This window comes from Pelophylax lessonae, assembly GCF_965119305.1.
Source record: "Pelophylax lessonae genome assembly, chromosome: 6".
NCBI lineage: Eukaryota > Metazoa > Chordata > Amphibia > Anura > Ranidae > Pelophylax > Pelophylax lessonae.
The window spans coordinates 227,982,578-228,006,707 of NC_138773.1; the positions used below are offsets into that span (position 1 = coordinate 227,982,578).

General features: G+C 44.9%; 1 protein-coding gene across 7 annotated transcripts in view; it reads right to left on the reverse strand.

Moving 5' to 3' along the window:
- The window catches only part of AGAP1 (ArfGAP with GTPase domain, ankyrin repeat and PH domain 1), a 627,710-nt gene that overhangs the window by 266,326 nt on the left and 337,254 nt on the right, over positions 1-24,130 (reverse strand). For 4 of the 7 annotated variants that reach the window (XM_082260665.1, XM_082260666.1, XM_082260663.1 and 1 more), the window contains 2 exons: positions 20,937-20,995; positions 4,596-4,683 (listed from right to left, as the gene is read on the reverse strand). In XM_082260665.1, coding sequence (XP_082116791.1) covers positions 4,596-4,683; positions 20,937-20,995 — 147 coding nt within the window. Of the gene's footprint in view, positions 1-4,054; positions 4,067-4,595; positions 4,684-20,936; positions 20,996-24,130 lie in introns of all 7 variants that reach the window. The other 3 variants (XM_082260664.1, XM_082260662.1, XM_082260660.1) reach the window with 1 other exon arrangement.

Here is a 24,130-nt window from a genome sequence, read left to right on the forward strand (position 1 = left end):
AATAGCTTTTTGGAAACTATCCTATTTTTAAAAACTACTGATCGTAACTCATTTTTGGCAATTGACAGTTATCACCATCCGTCTTGGATCAAGTCTGTACCCAAGACTCAGTTTTTAAGGCTCCGACTTAACTGTACGAACATTGAAGATTATTATTATCAACAAACCACATTGCATAGAGATAGATTTATAGCGAAGGGTTATGATGGTGTCAAACTAGACACCATTATAGAGGAAGTAGCGGGTAGAGTTAGAAATTCTCTTCTTCAATGGAAAACCTCTGATGTGTCTGATCATAACTCTTTCCAGTGGGCCTTTATTACATCCTTCTCAAACCAACATTAGGTCATGAAAAAGATCACAAAGAAACACTGGCCTGTTATTAAAAATTACCCCATTTTGGGCCCATTATTACTGCACCAGCCAGAAGAAGTGTTCAGAGGAGCTCCAGCTTTGCGTAATATTGTGGCCCTCAATACTGTTAATCAAACAAGATCAAGATTTTAGGGCTATTACCTGGGTCATAGGTGAGGTATGCAGAGTTAATAAATTTAAGGGTACAAAAATTACCTCATTTAAGTCTAATTGAACAAATAGGAAATACACTACAGGCATACCCCACTTTTAAGTACACAATGGGACCAGAGCATGTATGTAAAACGAAAATGTACTTAAAGTGAAGCAATACATTTTTTCTTTTCTCAATGCATGTAAATACACTAGCTCCATAGGAAATCTTGGTCTGCTTGACATGGCACTGCTGACAAGGACACCAAGCTTGGGGAGCATGTTAAGGGGATGCAGGACTATAATATGGTAGATTACCTTGGCAAGCTGGCTGGTCACAAATAGAATATGTTGTAGTCCTGGGTCCCCTCTCGGTGCTCCCTAAGTTTGGTATCCCTGTCACTTATGGTTTGGGTGTAGTGCCATGTCAAGCTGACCAGGCTGTGTCTGTACTCGCGAGTGTATGTAAAGTGAGTGTACTTAAAATGGGGTATGCCTGTATATACAAATTTATAACCTGCAATACTAAAAATGTAGTTTACAGGATTGTTTGTCCATGTGTAAAACAATACATAGGGAGGACGATCCGTGAACTACAAGTTAGATTAAAAGAACACATCACCAACATTAAATCTGGGTTCCCCTCTCATAGTGTTTGTAAACACTATGACACAGTCCATAATAGGGACCCTAATGATTCAATTTTTATAGCTATTGATCATTTTACACCTTGACGTGGGGGAGGGGGGACTCTTCAAAAAGAGAGACTTCACGTTGTGAAACCCCGTGGATTTGCTCCCTTAAATCTAATGTCCCCTTTGGAATTAATGTAGAGTGGGACATTAATTGTTTTATTAGCAAAAGTTGATGTGATGATGTTTGACTATTTTTGAGGGCCTAGGTTTGTATTTTGATCTGAATTTTTAACCTTTTCCTAACCTATTAGATTTAGACTTGATTTAATGTTTTATACATTTATAGTATGTATGATTTTATATCATGTTGTCTTAAGGGCAATATATTTTAGAACATATAAATATCAAAAGGTGATATATGTTTACTTTTTATTTTATGCAGCAAGTTGTCGGTTTAGTAATAATACTTTATCCCACTAGATGGTGCTTTTTCTCAAACCTACTACATTTGGATTTGATTGAATGGAGACAAGCCAGGCCAACAAACCTGACTACTGCTATCTTTTTGGTTCTGCTATATTTAGGCGCTATTTGATCATCACCTGGCCTGTCCCCCGTAGATGTCATTGGTGACGAAAGACGTCAGGAGTGGCTTCGAGGTGACGCCATCGCGTATGCAGAGCCGCATAGGAGCGATGTTTGGAAAAGCCGCAGCTTGCTGCAACGATACATCTTACACAACTTATTTTGACCTTCATATGGTAATTGTAGCCATCTACTTTTAACAATAAACATTATATTGAGTTTGATGGACTTCACTATGGGATCTTTTTTATTTATTTATTCTTGAGTCCACATGGGATCCAATGCCTGTTGTCAACTCTTCCACCTGTGACAATCATCTTTATCCACCTGCCTGCTTGAGAAAATTCGACAATTATAATCTATGGTCCTATTGATTTGGTAAGAGGCGTGTGTTGGTGGTGGCGATCCCTTTTCTGGTCTCCGATTGCACTGCATTTTCTTGGACAATTGGATACATCATTGTATTGGACATTTTTTTGCACAATTGTTTTGCACCAATTTCAGCACTATTTGTTACTTAATACTTATATGCTGTTGTATTGATCTAATTTTAGAGGTCTTCGGCGCACTTTATTTTTTACTAACACACACACATATATATTATATATATATATATATATATATAAAACAAATGAAAGGACGTGTAGTCTGTAACTCTTATAAATTGCTCTTTTACTTGTCAACCCAAGTGCAACACATCCTTCAATTTGTTATATGTTACGTGGTGAGTATGGAGCCTGCTTGATGTGGTAGCCTGCTCATTTGATTCAGTTTGTAACTCACCTTTGAGTAAATATACTTTCTATACTTCTACATTATTAAGACATTTTTCTAAGATAAGAAGGAATATAAATTTGAAATGTAATAGTGATGATCCAGAAACATAACAGTAAATAATGCATATAAAAGAAGGGTAGACTGCAAGACAAAGCCCAGGACATGCAATAATTGTAAAATAACTCGAGATTGGAAAGACAAAATAGAAAAGATACTGTGAAACTATTGAGGTGATGGTGAAATGGCAAAGAAAGAGAAATATGGAGCAGAAAGAAATTACTTGAATCTGCCTGAGACAGGCAGGGAAAACAGGCAAAAGTCTGAGACAGGCAAGGAAAATGGGTGCCAACCTGGGACAGGCAAGGAAAATGGGTGCCAACCTGGGACAGGCAGGCACAACATGAGACAGCCTGGGACAGGCAGGCACAACATGAGACAGCCTGGGACAGGCAGGCACAACATGAGACAGCCTGGGACAGGCAGGCACAACATGAGACAGCCTGGGACAGGCAGGCACAACATGAGACAGCCTGGGACAGGCAGGCACAACATGAGACAGCCTGGGACAGGCAGGCACAACATGTGCCAGCCTGGGACAGGCAGGCACAACATGTGCCAGCCTGGGACAGGCAGGCACAACATGTGCCAACCTGGGACAGCCAGGCACAACATGAGACAGCCTGGGACAGGCAGGCACAACATGAGACAGCCTGGGACAGGCAGGCACAACATGAGACAGCCTGGGACAGGCAGGCACAACATGAGACAGCCTGGGACAGGCAGGCACAACATGAGACAGCCTGGGACAGGCAGGCACAACATGTGACAGCCTGGGACAGGCCGGCACAACATGATACAGCCTGGGACAGGCAGGCACAACATGAGACAGCCTGGGACAGGCAGGCACAACAGGCAAACAGCTTAGGACAGGCAGGCACAACAGGAAACATCATAGATGACATAGCGACAGAGGAAGAGATAAATAGTATGGGATCGAAAGCAAAGCCAGAAAAAGTTCTGGTAAAGCCAGAAAGAAACAGTGATGTGAAGGAAACATCTACACAAAGGATCACTTCCATGTTTGCCCCAATGACACACATTACTGATGCTGGGAGAGACCTCTCCTGAAATATAAAATCCATAACCCTCCCTATTACCAAAAATGTTTTAAATAATTGAGCATGTGTAATTCCATTGCAACACTACATGATAGAGCCAAGCCAGCCTGTAACACGCAGACATCCAAACACTACTCATTAAATTATTTTACAGTCCTTCTCCAAGACCTCTCCATTACATAGGTAGGATTCCGGTCATCGGCCACTATTCCCAAGTACACTTTGTAACATTAGACAAATGATGCTTCTACATGACACAAAGTCTAGTGGGCAACATCGGGAAAACACAGGGAGTGTGATGAGAATAACCCAAACTAGGAGATGCAAAGGAAAACAGAGAAGAGATGAAGAAACACAGAAAAGGAGTTAACTCTACGTCAGATATCTCAGCCGCCTCTCTGTCTCCTCAGCTTGTAGAGAATGTATATTTACCTGCATCCATATCTGCAAAGAACCAACGGGACAGGCAGTGAGGTAAAGAAGGAGCTTAGACAGTCAAAGACCAGGCGAGGATGCACCATGTACAAGATAGAGAGGCTGGAGGTTTCCTGGTACACCTCTTACATGACAGGGACAGTAGATTAACTCAAGACAGTAAGGAGGAATAAGAGACATTCTGATATATTACAAAGGGAAAATCACTCAAATGTAACTGAAAACTCTGACCAGCATTACTATAGGGAAAGGAAAAGGGTACACAGTTAAGAAAAGATATACTTTTTAATGATATTAATAGTACATGGACAATTTATACTAGACAAACATTTTATTTATACAATTGCTGCATCCCGCCTCATCTCAGGCCAAAAAAGCATTCGGTATACATTTGGAAGATGATGGATATGGGCTTAAAATGTATAGATGAGCTGGCCGTGCAAGTTTCTTGTGGATACAAATGTATCACCTTTTGTTACACAGCAATAGCATTGTACATCTACGAACGAAGAGGATGAAGTGCACAGAATACACATACCTTCTGGGGATTCCTCCTGAACATAAGTACCCGTCAGGTACCGATGTACCAACGCAGACTTCCCACTAGCTAGATTGCCCACAATGCCCTAGGAAAAAATACAGAGAAAATTTAAAGGCAATGCTGCTCAACACCACCAGGAAATGTTGAAGCTGAACTCCTAGCAGATATAAAACACACAAAAACAATGTAACTTTGTATTACGGTAATTCATTCATGTAGTGACAAGAACTTGATGATAGGAGGAGACAGGAAAGTGAGCAGAAGGATTCCCTCATCAGTCTGCCGGTACTCTTTCACAATTGAGGCTGCAGGCTGGAGCAGGAGAGTGATCACCACCATATTCTTTAGCGGTAAGCAGTGCTGTAAGATGGGGTGGTGTAAACAGTAAGTATGCAGGGTTTTCCCATTGGTGACTTGTGTGTACTGAGCTGCTTTTAAATAGAAACCTGCTTGCATGAGCATCTTGTATATTATATTTTCATACTTCTAATATTGGGTAAAAACCAAATACTGAGGTGTAAAAATTCCCTTTACTAATAACAGTCCCTTTCTGAATATCCACGGGCCTTCTCGTTTCCCGAGGGGTAATTGAGTGTCACTAACAAGGAAGCATGCAGTGCATGAGCACCAATCAATTGTCCAACAAGCAAAATACTTTCAGATCACACTAAACAAACCTCTAAAGGCACACGTCCAATCCCTAAAAACACAAGGGGATGACAGCCAGGAACCAGAGCCTGGGAGCAATAGAACAAAGGAAAAGCAAAGTATGACAGTCCAAGCTCAAAATGATTGTGAGCTTCGTGTACATGAAGCATGGACAAGTTTGTTTGTTGTACATAACCAGCAATCGGTGCTTTCAGTTAGAATTGCTTGGTTAAACTGGCGTTTTTGTTTTTTTTTACTTTAAATCAGTGACATTTGTAGAGAAAAAATCATCAATGTCAGTTTCTGGAATTACACATTTTGTTTAGGAGGCTTGTCAAAGCTGTTTAGCTGTTTAGGAGCCTTATTAAAGCTGAGTACCACCCAAAAGTGGAACTTCCGCTTTAAATACCGCTGACCCCCCTGACATGCCACATTTGGCATGCCATTTTTTTTTTTTTATGGGGAGAGCAGGTAGCTAGATTTGACAGGTACCCGCTCCCACTTCCGCTTGGGCCACCTAAGCGGCTCGAGCGGAAGTTCTCCTCTCCCCCTCTTCCCTCCCTGCAATCTTCTGGTACGTCACAGGTCCCAAAAAAATTGCATGGCCAATATTTAAGGCCCATACACACGTTCAGAAAATTGTACAAAAATAAAAAAAACACTTTAGAAGCGATCGTACAATAATTTGATCGTTAGTACACAGCTTTTGTCTCAAATCTGAACACGAAAAATGTTCTCATACGGTACCAAATTGTATGATTTTCATTTAATCAATACAGTTTTCCTCCGAAAATACAATACAAATACAATACGTTACATCACTTCCAAATTTTTATTCTGCTGTATGAGAATTTTGTTACTGTAGTAACCTCTTCATTTTTGATATGGAGACTAGCATTAAAAATAAATAAAATAAATAAATGTCCCCTCATTCCATTATAGTCAGATAGCATCCTTGATAAAGACCAAACTAGCTTGCTACCCACCACAACACTATTTCAGACAGCTTTAAGTCCAGTGAGGACAGATATATATAATATACAACCAGGGGCTGACTGGCAACTTTCGGCCTAGGAGGCAAGTACAAACCAGAGGCCCATGGTGCAGTGACTCAGCCCCCCTCCATCTCTCCCTCTTCCCGGCCTCCTCTTGACCTCCATTCCAGGCTGAAGCTCCGCTCTGGGTACTCTCTACTCACTGGCCAAATCTGGGTTCCCGACCTGGCCAGCAGCAGGCAGTTGGGGGGGAGCTGGAACAGCTCGGTCTTGGCTGCCTGGGGAAGGAGAGTCTCCAGTGGGGCATGTCAGACACAGTTTACACCATCCATGCTGGGGGGAGGCCTGTGCTCTGTCCTTGACTTCATCCCGCACTCAGTAGGTCTGCAGTGGGGACATTTTACTTCTCTTTACCAGGAATCCTTTAGGCATGTCTGTGGCAGAAGTGGTGCAGCCGTTTTAGGGGGCATCAGAGAAGCCCGGTGGGCAACTGCCCCCCTGCCCCTTGGCCCAGTCTTCCCCTCTATACAACCTGCTCACCACACCTACCTAAAAACGTTCCTATATACTACATTCAAAACACGATATCCACAAATCTATTGATATTCAGGAAAAGAGGTCGCAAATATTGATGAAACTGAGAATATTGATAAGATGGTGCATGGACCTCAGGACAACATCTAACGAGCATCCTCAGACCCCACAACCGCATTTCAGGGGATGAATTCAACTAAGCACTACGTGCCCTAATAGATGGAAATTCTGAATCAAAATCCACAATGTAGGGCTGAAACAACTAATCGACTAAATCGATAATGACAATCGTCAATTAGTTGTGCTGCATTCTTGACATTCCCCGACTGTCAGCGAGGTCCGTCTGCTCTGTGAAGCAGCAGTGTGCCCTCTCTGTCTCTCTCACAGCTCGGCACTTCCGTGACCTCCCCCCTCCCTCCTCCTTTCCTCTCTGCCTTCTTGCTGAGTCAGTGAGTGAGGGAGTGAGTCATATCGAGGTGAGGGAGAAGCAGCAAAACGTGAGTGCCAAGCTTAGTACTAGTTACAGTGTCCATTCCATGCAATGCAGCCCGCCAAAAAACAGAATTAAAGCTTATCCAGATAAAAGAGTGAATATTCCTTATAAAGTGCAATATTATAATAGAAAAATAAGTGATTATAAACGTCCATATAACACATATAGGTTGTCTTTCTTTTCTCCCTATTTCATATCTATGGCTGACATGGACGTTTTTATTCACTGATTTTTCTATTGTAATATTGTACCTTATAAGGAATATTAACTCTTTTATCTAGATAAGCATTTATTATATTATTTACAGTATATAGCAGCTTAATTAAAAAAAAAAAACGGAATTTTTGTAAAATCTTACCTGTAAAATTCCTTTCTCTGAGTCCTCCGACAGTCGCCGCCTCTTCATATTCGTCACATATGGGGTATTAGACTTTGCTCCGAAGGAGTAGCTAGGCAACAGAATATGTTAACAATAAAGCTTTAACATATCCCACCCTCAAGGGGTGGTCCCCTCAGTCAATACCCTCCTACTTCCTGCAACCATATCTCAGTTTTAGTGGAATAGCAGTAGAGTATACATTCAAACCCCAAAAGAGGGGCGGGGGCGGCGACTGTCGGAGGACTCAGAGAAAGGAATTTTACAGGTAAGATTTTACAAAAATTCCGTTTTCTCTTACGTCCTCCGACAGTCGCCGCCTCTTCATATTCGTCACATATGGGGACGTCCCAAAGCAGTGCAAACATGAGGGGTGGGAAACGCATCCGCGCCGAAAGGCAACGCAGTCTCCACATCAAAGAAAGGAACCTTACCAAAGGAAGGAAACCAGCTGGGCAACAGCAAGAATAAGTGCTCAACAGGAGCAACAACCCAGGAAAAGACAAAAAACCCAGGGGATACAAAAAACTATCCCAACAGCCAGGAGTCCCCACAAGGGACCCTAGGGAACAGCCGCACTAAGAACCTTGCGGCCAAAGGAAGCATCCGCCGATGCCTGAACATCTACTTTGTAGAATTTTGTGAAAGTGTGCACGGTCGACCAAGTCGCCGCCTTACACACCTGGGCTACAGAAGCCCCATGACGGCAGGCCCAAGACGTACTCAGAGATCTAGTAGAGTGCGCCTTCACAGGCACAGGGGGAACCTTCCCCTGCAAGGCATAGGCCTGTACAATGGTCTGCCTGATCCATTTGGCGATGGTAGAGGCCGAAGCCGCCATGCCCTTCCGAGGACCCTCTGGAAGAACAAACAAGGAGTCCGTCTTACGAAAAGACTCAGTCGATTTAAGGTAAACCCTTATCGCCCGAACAACATCCAGAGAGTGCAATCTCATCTCCTTTGGATGTTTAGGCTTCGTGCACAACGAAGGCAAAACAATATCCTCGTTAAGATGGAATTCCGAAACTCGTTTCGGCAGAAAAGAAGGATTAGGTCGCAAGACCACCTTATCCAAATGAACAACCAGGTAAGGAGACTTGCAGGACAAAGCCGCCAGTTCCGACACTCTGCGAGCCGAAGTGATCGCCACCAAAAAGGCGACCTTTTTGGACAACATAGACAACGAGATCTCCCTGATCTGTTCAAAAGGAGCACGTTGTAACACAGATAGAACGAGATTCAAGTCCCAAGGGGGCAAAGGATCCCTCCTAGGAGGAACCAGATGCCGCACACCCTGAATAAAGGTGCCAACCAAGGAGTTGGAAGCCACGGGACGTTGAAACAGAACGGCCAGTGCAGACACCTGACCCTTTATCGTAGCCAGCGCCAAACGCTGATCGACACCTGTCTGGAGGAAAGACAGCACACGGGAAACCGAGTACGTGCGGGGTGAAAACCCCCTGGACTCACACCAGGCAAAATATGCCTTCCAAGTACGGTAATAAACCTTCCCCGAGGAAGACTTCCTCGCGTTGATCAAAGTATGAACGACCTCTGGAGAGAGACCCTTCTCCTTCAGGACCTCGGTCTCAACAGCCAGGCCGTCAAAGCCAGCGACTGTAAAGCAGGATGGTAAATCGGTCCTTGAGACAGTAGATCGTCTCGAAGAGGCAGACGCCAAGGGGCGTCGACCGCCAGATTCACGAGGTCTGCGTACCAGGACCGGCGAGGCCAGTCCGGTGCCACAAGAATCACCGTGCTGCGTTCCGAGTGTAACCTGCGAAGGAACCTGGACAGCAACTGAATCGGTGGAAACGCGTACATCAGCCTGTACTGATGCCACGGGGCCACTAACGCGTCCGACGCGTCTGCCCGAGGGTCGCGCGTCCTTGCCACGAACCTCTTCACCTTGTAGTTGAGGCGAGACGCGAACAGGTCCACATCTGGAAGACCCCACTTCGCGCACAACATCTGGAAGACAGCCGGGTGGAGAGACCATTCCCCCTGATCCAGGGTCTGGCGACTCAGATAGTCCGCCTGCCAGTTCTCCACTCCCGGAATGTGAACCGCCGTTATCGCCGGGACATGAGTCTCGGCCCAAGATAGAATGTCGGCCACTTCTCGAGCCGCTCGGGCACTCCTGGTGCCCCCTTGGTGGTTGATGTAGGCCACCGCCGTGGCATTGTCCGTCTGCACCCGAACCGGGCAGCCCTGCAGCCGGTCCGTCCAGCGATGAAGACAGAGCCTTATCGCACGCAATTCCAGAATGTTGATCGGGAGGGAAGACTCCCCCTCCGACCAGGTCCCCTGGGCGGACAGAACGCCCAGAACACCACCCCAGCCCGACAGGCTGGCATCCGTGGTGATTACCGTCCACGAGATCGGACGAAACGACTTGCCCCCGGACACCAACGGGGACTGGAGCCACCACAGAAGGTTTTCCCTGGTGCGATGACTCAACGAGATCTGAAGATCCAGAGATTGAGGTCGCCCGTCCCACCTGGACAGGATCTCCGCTTGGAGACCCTGCGTGTGAAACTGCGCGAAAGGAATCGCCTCGAAGGCCGAGACCATCAATCCCAGACACCTCATACACGTCCGCAGAGACGAGTGTGGAACGTCCCTGAGGGACCTGACTTCCTCCTGAAGAGTCCTGAGTTTGTCTTCCGGCAGGAAGACCTTCGCCTGCACCGAGTCCAGTATCATTCCCAGATAGGGGAGACGGACTCAGTGTCGACTTTGGAACATTTATCGTCCAACCAAACTCCTGCAGAGTTTGCATTGTGACAGACAGGTCCTCCTCCAGACCCTGTCTGGTCGCAGACCGAACCAGAATGTCGTCCAGATACCCCAGGACAGAAATGCCCTGGGCCCTCAATAATGCCAGAACCGGTGCAAGCACCTTGGTGAAGACCCGCGGAGCCGAGGCGAGACCAAAGGGCAACGCCACGAACTGGTAGTGATCCTCCGCAATGGCAAATCGAAGGTATCTCTGATGACCCTCGAATATGGGGATGTGAAGGTACGCATCCTTCAAATCGATGGAGGCCATGAATTCCCCCGGAACGAGGGCAGCCACCACCGAGCGCAGGGATTCCATGCGGAACTTGCGAACCCGCACAGAGCGGTTCAGAGCCTTCAAGTCCAGAATCGGACGAACCTTGCCCTCCTTCCTGGGCACGGTGAACAGATTGGAATAAAACCCCCGAAATCTGTCCCGATGAGGCACCGGAACCACCACTCCCTGAGCCCTCAGGTCCCGCACCGCCAGGTGCAGATCCCGCAGGCGCTCTGGAGACAGTTGAAGATTTGAGGGAAAAAATCTGCTCTCCGGCCGAGAGAGAAACTCGATCTTGTAACCAGATCGAACGATTTCCAGAACCCATCTGTCCCGCACACGGGCCAACCAGGGCTGAAGAAAACCGAGCAAGCGTCCCCCCACCCCAAAACTGGGTGAGGGCGCCCCTTCAGGCCGAACTGTTATGGGCTGCAGGTCCGGATTGGCCGGACTTCTGTTTCCCAGACCAGGGCTTCTTCTGAGAGCCTTGGCCTTTGAACGGTTTGCCCTTGTAGTGCGGCCGAAAGGCACGAAAGGACCCCTGAGGGGGCCGAAAATTAGCATGCTTCTTCCCAGAAGCCCCCTTAGCCTTGGGGAAATGGGGCAAGAGAGTGCTCTTACCCCCGGTGATCCCCTTAATCAACACATCCAGGGACTCCCCAAAAAGGCGAGACCCATCATAAGGCAGATTGGCTAAGGTCTTACGTGAAGATTGGTCCACCGACCAACATTTCAACCAAACCAGACGGCGAGACAACACCGCCACGCTGTGCACACGTGCAGCCAACGGAATCAGGTCCAGGTCCGCATCACACAGATACATGACACCCTGGTGGATCTGATCCACCATATCCAGGGTCGCTGCCGAGGCCGAATCGGCCACTAGGACGCGCCTAAGCATCTGCGTCCAACTTGCGATCGCCTGGGCCGCCATGAGAGAAGCAAACAGAGCCTTAAGCATAGAACCCGTAACAGAATAAGTATGACGGGCAAGAGACTCCAGTCTCCTATCCGTGGCATCACGGAAAACAGGGGAACCCTCTGCAGGAATCGCAGTGGCTTTGTTCAAAACCGCAATTGCATGATCCACTGGCGGAGGCACACACCACCGTTCATCAGTGGCAGGCGAGAAAGGATAACGCAGCTTGAATTTACTTGGTACCGCAAAAGGCTTGCGCAGATCGCGCCATTGATCCTTAACAGCGCGCTGAAAATCAGCATTGCAGGGAAAAACCTGCGGCGTCCTGCGTTTCCTCTGCGTCCCATAAGCCGCCAAGGCAGCGGGGGGACACACTTCGTCCTGCAAACGTAGCGTCTGCTTAATGGAAGCAATCAACTCATCCATGATTGCAAGCTCTTCAGGCGAGCCAGGGGGAGAATTATCAACCCCCTCAACTTCAGCCTCTACCTCAGACCCCACTAGATCAAGAGAGGAGCGGGACCCCGATAAGGAGGTCCCTGCCAGAACAGCCCCATCACCTTCACCCTCAGAATCAGAGGACAGAGCAACTCTGGGCCGTTTAGTAGATTGAACAGCCACCAGCATTTGCACCTGGGCAGCAAGGCCAGCCACAATAGCGGCTAAATCCCCCCCTGGGGGGGAAACAGCGGTCCCCTGGCTTTCCACCAATACTGTAGGAAACTTGCCCTCCTGAGAATCCATTGCCCCTGTAATGCCAGACAACCAAGGGTTAACTGCCCCCTTTTAGCAAGCGCGGCAAGCGCAGCCCACCGCACCACACTCCGGCACAATGAGACCCCCACAGGGAATATACAAACTGAATACAGGCAATGGATAGCAAGAACAGAAGGATAAAACCTGAGGAGACCCCGCTGCTGCTGCTGCCTCGATCGGTGTTCCAGGAAAGAGGAAGTGATGCTGCCAGGGCGCTCTAAGTAAGCCTATGGAGGCTACAAGAAAATGGCCGCCGTGCATGTAAACCATGCGGCCGGAGCGGGCGCCGGTAAAATGGCGTCGTTTGGCGCCGAAAACGCCGCTCCACAGTGCATAAAAACACACACATTACATCCCAATATAAGGATACATGTTAGATCGCCGCAGCGATCGCTGTATATGCCCAAACATGCCAAGAAAAAACATGCCCCACAGCACACAGCTTCTCACACTGCCCAGCCTGACACACACAGTGTCATACAGCTCCCCCCCCCCCCTTGCAGCCCACAGCATGCAGCCGAGAGATAGGGAGACAAGCAGTGTGATTAAAGGCAGGTTACACAGTCCCAGACTGAGACCCTCCCAGACAGACAGGTCCCCACATAAATACACTTACCTCACATGGCGTGGGGAACCCGCACAGGCGAACAAGCCGCTGCACATGAGGCAGGGAGAGTCGCAATTCAAGACGCACACAATGGAGGTTAAGAAACCGCACAGCGTCCGGTGAGGTAGCCACCTCACCAATCATCCCTGCACCGAACAGGGATGGGTCGTTCACTGTGCCAGGAGCGTTACCTGGCTGAACGCTCGATGGCAGACTGGGAAGCCATTGACCCACGACCTGCGACCAGGGGGATCAGCCCGAGACCCAGTCCGCATGATCCTCTTCGTCCGAAGAACTAACTAATGCTGACAAAAATAACAGCTAAGTAAAGATAGAGAGAAAACTCAAACAAAATATTAAAAAGAAGAAAGAGTCTGGGACAGAAAGTCCCAGCACAGAGAGAGCCAGCCACTCCTGACAAGCTAGACATTAAAACTGAGATATGGTTGCAGGAAGTAGGAGGGTATTGACTGAGGGGACCACCCCTTGAGGGTGGGATATGTTAAAGCTTTATTGTTAACATATTCTGTTGCCTAGCTACTCCTTCGGAGCAAAGTCTAATACCCCATATGTGACGAATATGAAGAGGCGGCGACTGTCGGAGGACGTAAGAGAAAAAAAGTTTTGGTATAAGTGCCGGTTCACACTTGTGCGGTTTGCGAGATTGCATGTAATTCGGAGCGCACTGCTCCTAAATTACATGTGATCTCATGTGCGGATGCGAGTTCAGCCATACAGGAGTCTTTTTTTGAGCCGCCTCAGAATCGGATCGCACAGTGGTAAGTGGTTCACATTTGTGCGATCCGATTCTGTGCGAACTTGCAGATCGCACTGCAATATGCAATCGCAACTGGGTATGTCGTTAACTTTTAATTTGCGCCCCCTGCGTATCGCATATGGCAGTGTGAACTGCCAGATGTGCGGATGCGATGGCCTTAGTGCTGGTTCACATTTGTGCGATGCGGGAACGCTGCGAATATGCAGCGTGTTCCCGCATCCGCACATCTGGCAGTTCACACTGCAGGGGGTGCAAATTAAAAGTTAATGACACCCCCAGTTGCGATAGCATATTGCAGTGCGATCTGCAAGTTCGCACAGAATCAGATTGCACAAGTGTGAACCACTTACCACTGTGCGATCCGATTCTGAGGTGGCTCAAAAAAAGCCTCATGTGCGAGTTTGCTGTGGTTGCGCTGCAAATTCAGCCATACAATGTGTATAGATGAACTCGCATCCGCACATGAGATCGCATGTAATTTAGGAGAAGTGCGCTCCGAATTACATGCGATTTCGCAAACCGCACAAGTGTGAACCGGCACTAACACTCTGTTCATTATTATTTTAAATAAATGAAAAAAAAAAAAGGCATATTGAGTTTTTTTATGATTTTATCCGATTAATCGAAAAAAATAATCGGCAACTAATCGATTATTAAAATAATCGTTAGTTGCAGGCCTACCACAATGTAATCTATTTCAGAACTCAGGTTAAACATATTAAAACTACCGAAAACTGCCTCATTTCATAAATTTAGAATGGGAAATTTCTAACTACACTAAAAGACGTGTGTATATACTGCTAGTTGCCAGAACTGTAATAGTGAAAAATTGGAAACAGTCTACATTATCTTTAGATTTTGTCAAACATAAACTTAACCAGTTTGGCTTCAGAGCAATTTTTTTCTTTGAGGCATACATGTAAAGATCCTTATTTTTGACAATAAAATTACATAAACCCCCAGAACTATATATATATTTTCTGAAAGCAGATGGCCTGTAGAATAAAAAGGTGATAGCTGCAAATTTTTTTTTTTAACATGATTTTTGCGCAACTGTTTATTAAACGCAAATTTTCCGGAATAAAATATATTAAAATTAATTTTAGTGCAAAACCACACCAAATGGTTAAAATATAAACAATGATATTACATAGAGTAAATAGAGACCTAACATTCCATGTTTTAAAATTGCATACGCCCGCGATATCACAAAAAACTATAGTGCCGTCACCATAGGTGACGCATTAAAAGCTGTTACAGCTCATCAATTTAGAGTTAACTAGGAGCTCTTGTACTAGAATTATTGTTCTCACTCTGACGTTCACGGAGAAATGTCAGATGTGTGGTGCGACCATGGTTTACATACACATACCACCCTAAGCGTGCTTTTGAGCAGGTGTGCGGGGCAATAGGGGTTTTGGCAATTTTTATTTTATTTTATTATAATTTTATTTTTATTTCTTTTTTTTACTTTTTTTAGGTGACTGCTATCAAAATTAGTGTTCTCGCTCTGACGTTCATGGCGATATGTCACATGTGTGGTGTGACCGTGGTTTACATACATGAACGCACCCTGGGCATCCGTTTGAGCAGGTGTGCAGGCAACAAGGTTTTTGGCAATTTTTTTAAATTTTAATATATTTTATTTTTATTTATTTTTTCTACATTTTTCTTTTTTTTTGTTACGTGATTGCTATCACAAGGGGTTATTAAACCCCTATGTGATGGCATTGGACAGGTGTCCAGTACTCTTTATGGAGACATTAGGGGTCTAATAACCCCCAATGTCTCCCCTGCTCTTCACTCCATCTAACCAAGCACAGATCAGCTTGGTCAATGACAAATATACTTCTACAATATAAAATACCCAAAACTTGATTAAATGTAGGAACAGTGGATATGCTATTTCTTGATGGATCTTTGAGAACGGGGAGGTCTGAGCCCTTTTTTTCTTTACTTCTCTATCACAGGAGGTCTCATGCTAGAATTATTGCTGTCGCTCTGAAATCCGTGACAATACCTCACATGTGCACCGTTTACATATGCGTGCAAGAGTAATGTGTGCACGTAAGCACAGGGAGATGGGGGTGCTTCAGTTTTTGTTTTTTTTTATGATTATTTATTTTAGGATTATTTTTTTTTTTTTATACAAAAAGTTTTTTTTTTTTTTGCTTTTATATTTTGGATTTACTTTATTGGTATCACAAGGGATGAACAACATCCCTCGTGACAGCATGGACGGTGACAGGTCCTCTATATGAAGAGATCTGGGGTCTATTACATCCCAAATCTCTCCTCTGGCCTCCAATGCAGCCGATCAGACAGATCGGTCTGATTGGCTGCTTTCCTGGTGGCTGACAGCCAGGTAAACAAAGAAGCGGAAACCAGAAGTGACAACATACTAGTCACAGAGGGTCACACAGAGAGAGAGAGAGAGAGAGAGAAAGGAATAATGTCAGTTCCTCTCTCTCTCTGTTCTGTGCAGCCATCGCCCCCCGCCGCATCACTCCCGGGGTCCGTGATTGAACAGTACCACCCCCTTCCGCCACCTGCAGAAGTGATTGTGGTTTTTAGCCACTCAAATCACTTCTGCTACAAAATGGAATCGCCAGCTGTAAAACTTCATACCGGGCTGATGCCTGTAGGTGCAAGCATCATCCCGGTATACTCACTGCAAACCAAGGATGTCCATGGATGCTACGGGCGGGAAGTAGTTGAAGCATCCACAAAAACAGAAACACCGTAGGGAGCATCTGTGACTCTTTATTATTATAAACATGTGTATGATGACACATCCATTCCATATGACTGTAACTTTCTATGAAAATTTTCATGAACAGATTGCAATATTAAAAGATTTGCCCTTCTATTGCTACTGTGGTTATAATTCAGAAGCTTAGGTCCTCCATTACTCTCAGTCCCAATGACAGTGGTCACTAGGACAAACCGAGGGTATGGATCTTCCCAGTGGAGACACAGACAGCAATGCAAACATGACTGGAGTCCTAATCCCTCACCACTCTATATAAAAACTAAAGACAACATACAGCAATTGTGTTCTGTCCACACGTGTTTACTTTAACTGGCCCATAGTAGGTAAATGAGACTTACCGCTCCCAGAATTTAAGTGGAAGATGTGTCTACAGTACACCCCCTCCCTCCCTTACTAGGAGTGGACCTCACACCTCAGAACCCCCCAACTGATGAACTGTTAAGTGAGGTACACACTATAAGAAAAACGGAAGAGATCATTAGACTTTCGTATAGTGTGTGTATACAACTTTCGAAATTCCAACAAACATTTCTGAAGGGGAAAACAACTAAATTTTTCTTGTACGTGAACAGAATGATTTTTGTTTAAAGAGGAAGTAAACCCTAAAAAAAAAAAAAAAAAAAAAAAAAAAAGAGAAAAAAAAAAACCTGTAAAGACAAAGGCCTAATGAGCTAGTATGCATCACATACTTGTTCTAGATTGTAAGCTCTAACGAGCAGGGCCCTCTAGTTCCTCCTGTTTTGAACTGTATTGTAAATGTATTGTCTTCCTTCACATTGTAAAGCGCTGCGCAAACTGTTGGCGCTATATAAATCCTGTATAATAATAATAAAATACTAGCTCATTATGAAATACTTACCTTAAAACAAAGCCCTCGCAGTGCCGCCAGCTCAGCGACAGGGCGGCTGACATGTCCGGCCGCCTTGCTTCCTTGCTCGCGTCCTACGGCCATCTGATTGGCTGGCGGCACTGGGCTCTGAAGGAACGGCTCGGGTGGCCGTTCCTTCAGAGCGCATGCGCCGATGACGTCATCGGCTGCATGCACTGTAAATATCTCCTTAACGGTGCATGTTTAGGAGATATTTATAGCACCTATAGGTAAGCCTTACCTATAGGTAAATGTCAACAAAGTGGGTTTACAACCACTTTCAAGTGGTTGTAAAAAAAAAAAAAATCCTTTGTCGTATGAGAATTTTCATACATTAACATAGAGCAGGGGTCTTCAAACTATGTCCCTCCAGTTGTTCAGGAACTACAATTCCCATCATGCCTAGTCATGTCTGTGAATGTCGGAGTTTTACAATGCCTCATGGGATGTGTAGTTCGACAACAGCTGGAGGGCCGTAGTTTGAGGATCCCTGACATAGAGGAAAACCAGACAATCATTCAGCCGATATTCTTATAGTGTGTACTGAGCTTAAGAACTTCAACTGAGAACCTTTAAGGCTACAACTACGCAGAGAGCTATTCATCAGAACAAGGCAGGCCTTGGTAACCCAGCAAATATTACGGCAGTCCAGCTGCCTCAGGCCTCTACGGAGTGAGTTATTTGCTCTAACTTTTAGACTGTATGACTGGCTCAGAAATTCTGCAACATTATGTCAGGCTTTCCAACTACAAGTCATGAAATAGCGCAATAACCACTGTGCAACAGTGAGAATATGTAATTATTTACAGATGTAACAAGGGAACGTGTTACAAAAAAGAACACAGAAATAAAATTCAATAAACTTCTGGAAGGCTGACAAAATATTGTTCAACATTTAGGCTTCATTCACACTGGCCCTCCTGCATTTAGCTTTTCTAAGTCACTGGGAAGAATAAACAACATTTACGCCCCCCAGATCAGTTTTTCCAGCAGCTTTCAGCCTCTAAAAGCTTTACAGACTGCTGGCAGTGGGGCTGGACGATGCGCTTATGCCATCTATCCACATCTAAATCTCATGCATCGGGGGTAAAGCCCAGTGTGCATGAGGTTCTAGATCTCCTGCTTTAAGGCTCGGTTCACATATATGCGATACGGGAAGGCTGTGAATTCGCAGCCTGTTCCCGCATCGCACACACACCCCCGGCAGTTCACACTGCCATATGCGATACGCTGGGGGTGTCAATGTAATCTTAACGACACCCCCAGTTTGATCGCATATCGCAGTGCGATCGTGCAGTTCGCACAGGAGCGGATCGCACAAGTGTGAACCTCTGTGCGATCCGATCCTGATGCGGCTGCAAAAATGCCTCCTGTGCGTGTTTGCTCCGGGTGCGATGCGAATTTAGCCATACAAACTGTATGGCTAAACTCGCACCGCACAGCTGATCGCATGTAATGTCGGAGCAGTGCGCTCCGACATTACATGCGAACCCGGCACTCGCAGAAGTGTGAACCGGGGCTAAAACAGGTGTAGCCACCTTTGGATTTGCTAACCAGATCTTGGGACACACAGAATTAAATTACCTCTAAACCAACCTTTTTCAACCAGGGTGCCCAGGCACCCTTGTGTGCCTTGAGGTTTCTTCAGGGGTGTCTTGGAAAAATGCCTACAAATTGCCAAAAAATTGTATACAAGCTGGTTCGTTATCTTTTTTGCCTTATGGCAAGGTACTCCATCATGCTGGAAAAGGCATTGTTTGTCACCAAACAGTTTTTGGATGGTTGGGAGAAGTTGCTCTCGGAGGATCTTTTTGTACCATTCTTTATTCATGGCTGTGTTCTGCTGCAAAATTGTGAACGAGCCAACTCTCTTGGCTGAAATACTGTAACCGCTGACTTTTAATATAAGGACACTTACCTGTCCAGGGAGTCCGCAATGTCGGCACCCAAAGCCGACCCGTCCATCGGTTCCGGGTGCAAATGTGGGCCCCCTTACTAAGGGAAACAGGAAGTGAAGCCTTGCAGCTTCACAGTCTGTTTCCTACTGCGTATGTGCGAGTCGCGCTGCGCTTTCTGAATGGTCCCACTGTTTTCTGGGACCAGTGTGGGTCTCCCAGAAGACAGTGGAGGAAAGAAGGATGGGCCACAAATGATGTAGGTCATCGCAGCACCCTTACACAGGAGTGGGAGCAGGTACCTGTTTTTTACAGGTATCCATTCCCCCTTCTTCCCTGAAAGGTGCCAAATGTGGCACCGGAGAGGGGGGGGGGGGGTGGGGGAAGCAATAAAGCATACTTCTGGGTGGAACTCTGCTTTAAGCTTATTTTCATGGCAAAGAGGGACTTTGAAATTAACTGCAATTCATCTGATTACTCATCATAACATTCTGGAGTATATGCAAATTGCCATCATAACAACAGGCAGTAGACTTTGTGAAAATTAATATTTATATTCATCAAAACTTTTGGCCACAGCTGTACATTTTTAGGCACTTCGAAATGTTCTCTAACTACCGATAAATGCAGTTATGACAGTGCCAGTGTGAATGATGACTAACAGTTAAACAGATAACAGGAATAGATTTATGAACACACAGGGAAAGTCGGGTCAGAACTACACTTACTACGCAAGTCAAATTTCCACATCTAGGCTAACCTTGATGGAGTAGAAGGACAGCACAGATAAACTTTTATGACTCAAAGTTCATTTTAATTCGTAGTCTAATATGTATCTTATATACCCACACAGGGAATGCAGAAGACAATGAATATGTCTACCTTTGGCTAAATAGGTCTAAATATGAATATATTCTACCTAGAGGTAATGTGTTGTAAGAGTTTGAATATAAGAAAAAGTCGTCTGTAGATGCCTGACCATCACGCATTTTGTAGGATAACCCATGTGTGTCTATACCTGCCTCCACTTTTCTGTAAATGCTGTCCCTTCGACTTTTGAGTGTGAGAATTCATCTCATTCATCATAAACAGCATTTGAGAGAGTCAGGTACTGATACTGGGTGAAAAGATCTACATTCATCCCAAAGGTGTTCAGTAGAGTTGACGTAAGAGGTTTGTGCAAGCCTCTCGCGTTCCTTCACACAAATCAGTCAAACCACGTTTTTATGGACTGGGCTTTGTGCTAAAGGACATGGTGATGTTGGAACAGAAAACGGTTTCCCCAAACTGTAGCCACAAGTTTGAAAGAATTGTCTAAAATAAATTTGTATGAACATTACCCTTCACTGGAAAATGGCCAAATGGTTCAGAATTTTGCTGCCGGCTCAATGCATCTGATGCTCTAGGATGGCGGGTCTGCATGCCCAGATCACGATCAACGGTTGCTGAACCGGGGCATGAGCTTCCCATGCACATCAGAGGGTTCCGCAGGGCCACAGGTTAAGCCCCCTTGATATAATGTATGTGCAGGTGGGAAGATTATAGCTGGTATGATCAAGAAGTCATTAGACATTTAAATTTATAAAGTCGTTCATTACCAAATCCACATTTAATGTACACAGCACTCTTGGTACTCACCACTTTGAGCTCTGGAACAGCTCGGCTTAGTGTCCATTCCTGACTATTTACAAAGGCATCTGAAAAAAATGGAATATTAACAAACCATTAGATAAACAGTTCATTGCAACATAACCAATATACAAACAAAACTATAAATGTCACATACAGCAAAAAGAAACAAGACATTCATTGCACACCAGAGGTGTAAAAGGCCCAGCAGCTCCAAGCAAGGAGGCATTTCATGCATTTCTCTTCCTTCTATTCCATGCCCTAGTTTTGCTCCCATTTTTTTTCTTTAGAAACACACCAAATCAGCGCCAACCCCTTTGTGGTATGTATGAAAAAATGCAGAAATTCAAGAGCCTTGGAGTGCAGAGACATCAGAGAGATTCTTTAATCGAGAACATCAAGGTGAACTCTAAGTTATGCTGAATATTAAATATTAGACTATACAAGACCTCAGGCTCTGTTGTTGAACATTTAACTCCTAAAGTCCTATATCCGGGTAATGGCTAACACTTAGTATTGGGAACAAAAACAGAAGGCTGATGACTACACATGTCGTGGCTCATAAAAACAAATCTGAGAAGTCATACTCAAGACAGCATGGCGAAAAGTTAGACCTTTTTGAGTACCAGTTGTTGCTCCCCATCTTATACTCTCATACAGCCATGTGCATGTACAACTGGTAGAGCTGAAATGTGCTTCATCACGTCCAGTACGCTCAATGCTTGGTGGCATCCTCTCGCTGAAGCCACTGGAATATCCAAGTCTTGAATTTGTATTCTAATGCCCCGTACACACGCGTCGATAGTTGGCCGTGAATTTTCGGCCAACGTCCGATCTGCCGATTTTCGGCTTGGTAGTATGATGCTTTCGACATCCGACTCCGACTTTTCGGCCGAATAAAATCTGGTGTGCAGGCTATAAAATTTTTGTTGGCCGTCAACACAACGGCCGATTTTCCGTCAGTCAGTACAGATTTCAGCAGACAAAAATCTGATGAGCAAGACTGGGCATGCTCAGAGAAGAAAAAACACACGGAAAGTAAACCAGCACATGACATCACTTCTGAAGTTGATTTTTGTTGGCTGAGAAAATTTGTGTGCAGTCTAGGCACATTCCAACCAACACAACAACACTGGACAAAAGACGGCCGATCGGTCGGCCGATAATCGTTGCGTGTGTACGAGGCATTAGCTGAAGCATTTTTTCTTCATTTTTTTAATCAATAATGGGAAACCCTTTGTCAGAAATAATTAAAGTTGATGAGATGCAAACGCTGTCTGGATAACCGCATTATTAACAATTGTTACAGTTAGCCAGAGCACATTGCTGCCGCTTAGTGATCCTCAGGGAAAGCTGGATTTGGGCCAGATAACAAACATGATTTTATTATTATATTGTCATGAAGGAAAGACATGGGAAATGCCAGTAGGCTCAAACCCAGGGCAGGAGTCTTATGTCATAAGGCAGGCCAAACTGATTTAAAACAAGAAAGCAGAAGGGTTTCTCACTGCAGTCAGTCAATTATTACATTTTTTAAATATGTCATAGAAGCAGGAATGTAGTTGCTTTGGGCAACAAACCTTTTCCTCTCCTTTTTAATAAAGTGTGACTAAACCCACATCATAAAAAAAAAAAACTATCAAATGCAGTTCTACATGCTGTTCATACTCACTCAGTCACTATGAGATTCTGCAAAAAACCTGGTTGATCCTGCTGCTCTCTATCACCATTGTCCCCATTTCAGCTAGGGATTGTGAAGAGCAGTGTTGGCAACTCTGCAAAGTCTCACTTTTCAGTGAGATTCCATGCTTCGCATTTCCTCCCTATCACATCCGAGCAGCCCATGTTACATAGTTACATAGTTACATAGTAGGTGAGGTTGAATAAAGACAATAGTCCATCCAGTTCAACCTGTGTAGGTGTGCGTGGCTGTAATCATCTCTCATACCCGAATGTTCTGATCCTTGAGATGCACGTCCAATAGTCTTTTGAAAGCCACCATACTACCCGCAGAAACCACCTCTTGTGGTAGAGAATTCCACAATCCTGTAGCCCTAACAGTAAAGAACCCCCCACGTTGCCTGAGGTTAAAACGCTTCTCCTCTAATCGCATTGTATGCCCCCGAGTCCTCATGCATTCCCTTAGACTAAACAGCTTTTTTTCTAAGCTGAGATCCCCATTGAGATATTTAAAAATTGCTATCATGTCCCCCCTCAGGCGTCACTTCTCCAGGGAGAATAAATCAAGACTATAGAGTTACACATGTGAGCGTATACACAGTGGTAAATGACAGCCCATTACCTCCCTCCTCCCCACTAACCAGCTAAACACAATGGGGGCAGGATATTACATGTAGATTAATGGAGGCTTCACCTTCCTAATATTTTAAGACACAGGCTGGGGGGGGGGGGGGGTTTTGACAATAATAAAGATTTAATTTCAAAAATATATTTGTATGACAATTTAAAAAAAAAAAGGTTTATTGATATTTATTTTTACTCTGTATTCCAAAAGTTGTTTTTTGAATGTGACCAGCAGCAGAGGACTAGAAGCTACTCCTGCTTATGTTTCCCTCCAGACAGGCTGGGAAAGATCTGGGTCATGTGGCAGCTGTATTAGGAAAATGGTAATTAGCTATTTCTTAATAAACTACTTACAGTGTCATCATCCAAATACAGAAATAGAAAGGACAATATAAATTAAACAGTGCGTGTTTAGTACCACTTTAAGTCACTTACACAGTGCATTTTATGGAAGAGTTCCATTCTGAGCCTCTGCGTTCCACAGCCAAAACAGCCTGGATACAAAATATCCCCTTTTCCTTGGTTATTTCGTACACACCCACTAGGGACGGTAAAACTTTACCAGGACCCAAATCCACAGCTGGAGTAGCCATAGACTTCAGTATTTCCAAGCTGTCCAAAATCTGATCATAGCATCCTTCTTATTGGCCGCTATGCAGTTTTCCCAATAACTAGCTCAGCAACAAACGCTAAACAAAACAACCCTGCTCCTTACATCACATCACATCTGTACTGCAACTGATCAACAAAAATGAGATGAAATCTTTTAGCCATATAACAGTTTATATGAGCATGCTAGTATTAGTGACAATGGTTTTAGCACAAGCGTATATTGAAAAGAAAATTATTTTTGGGATGGTGGTGCAGTAAATTCAGCTCCATCTGATGGATCATTCATT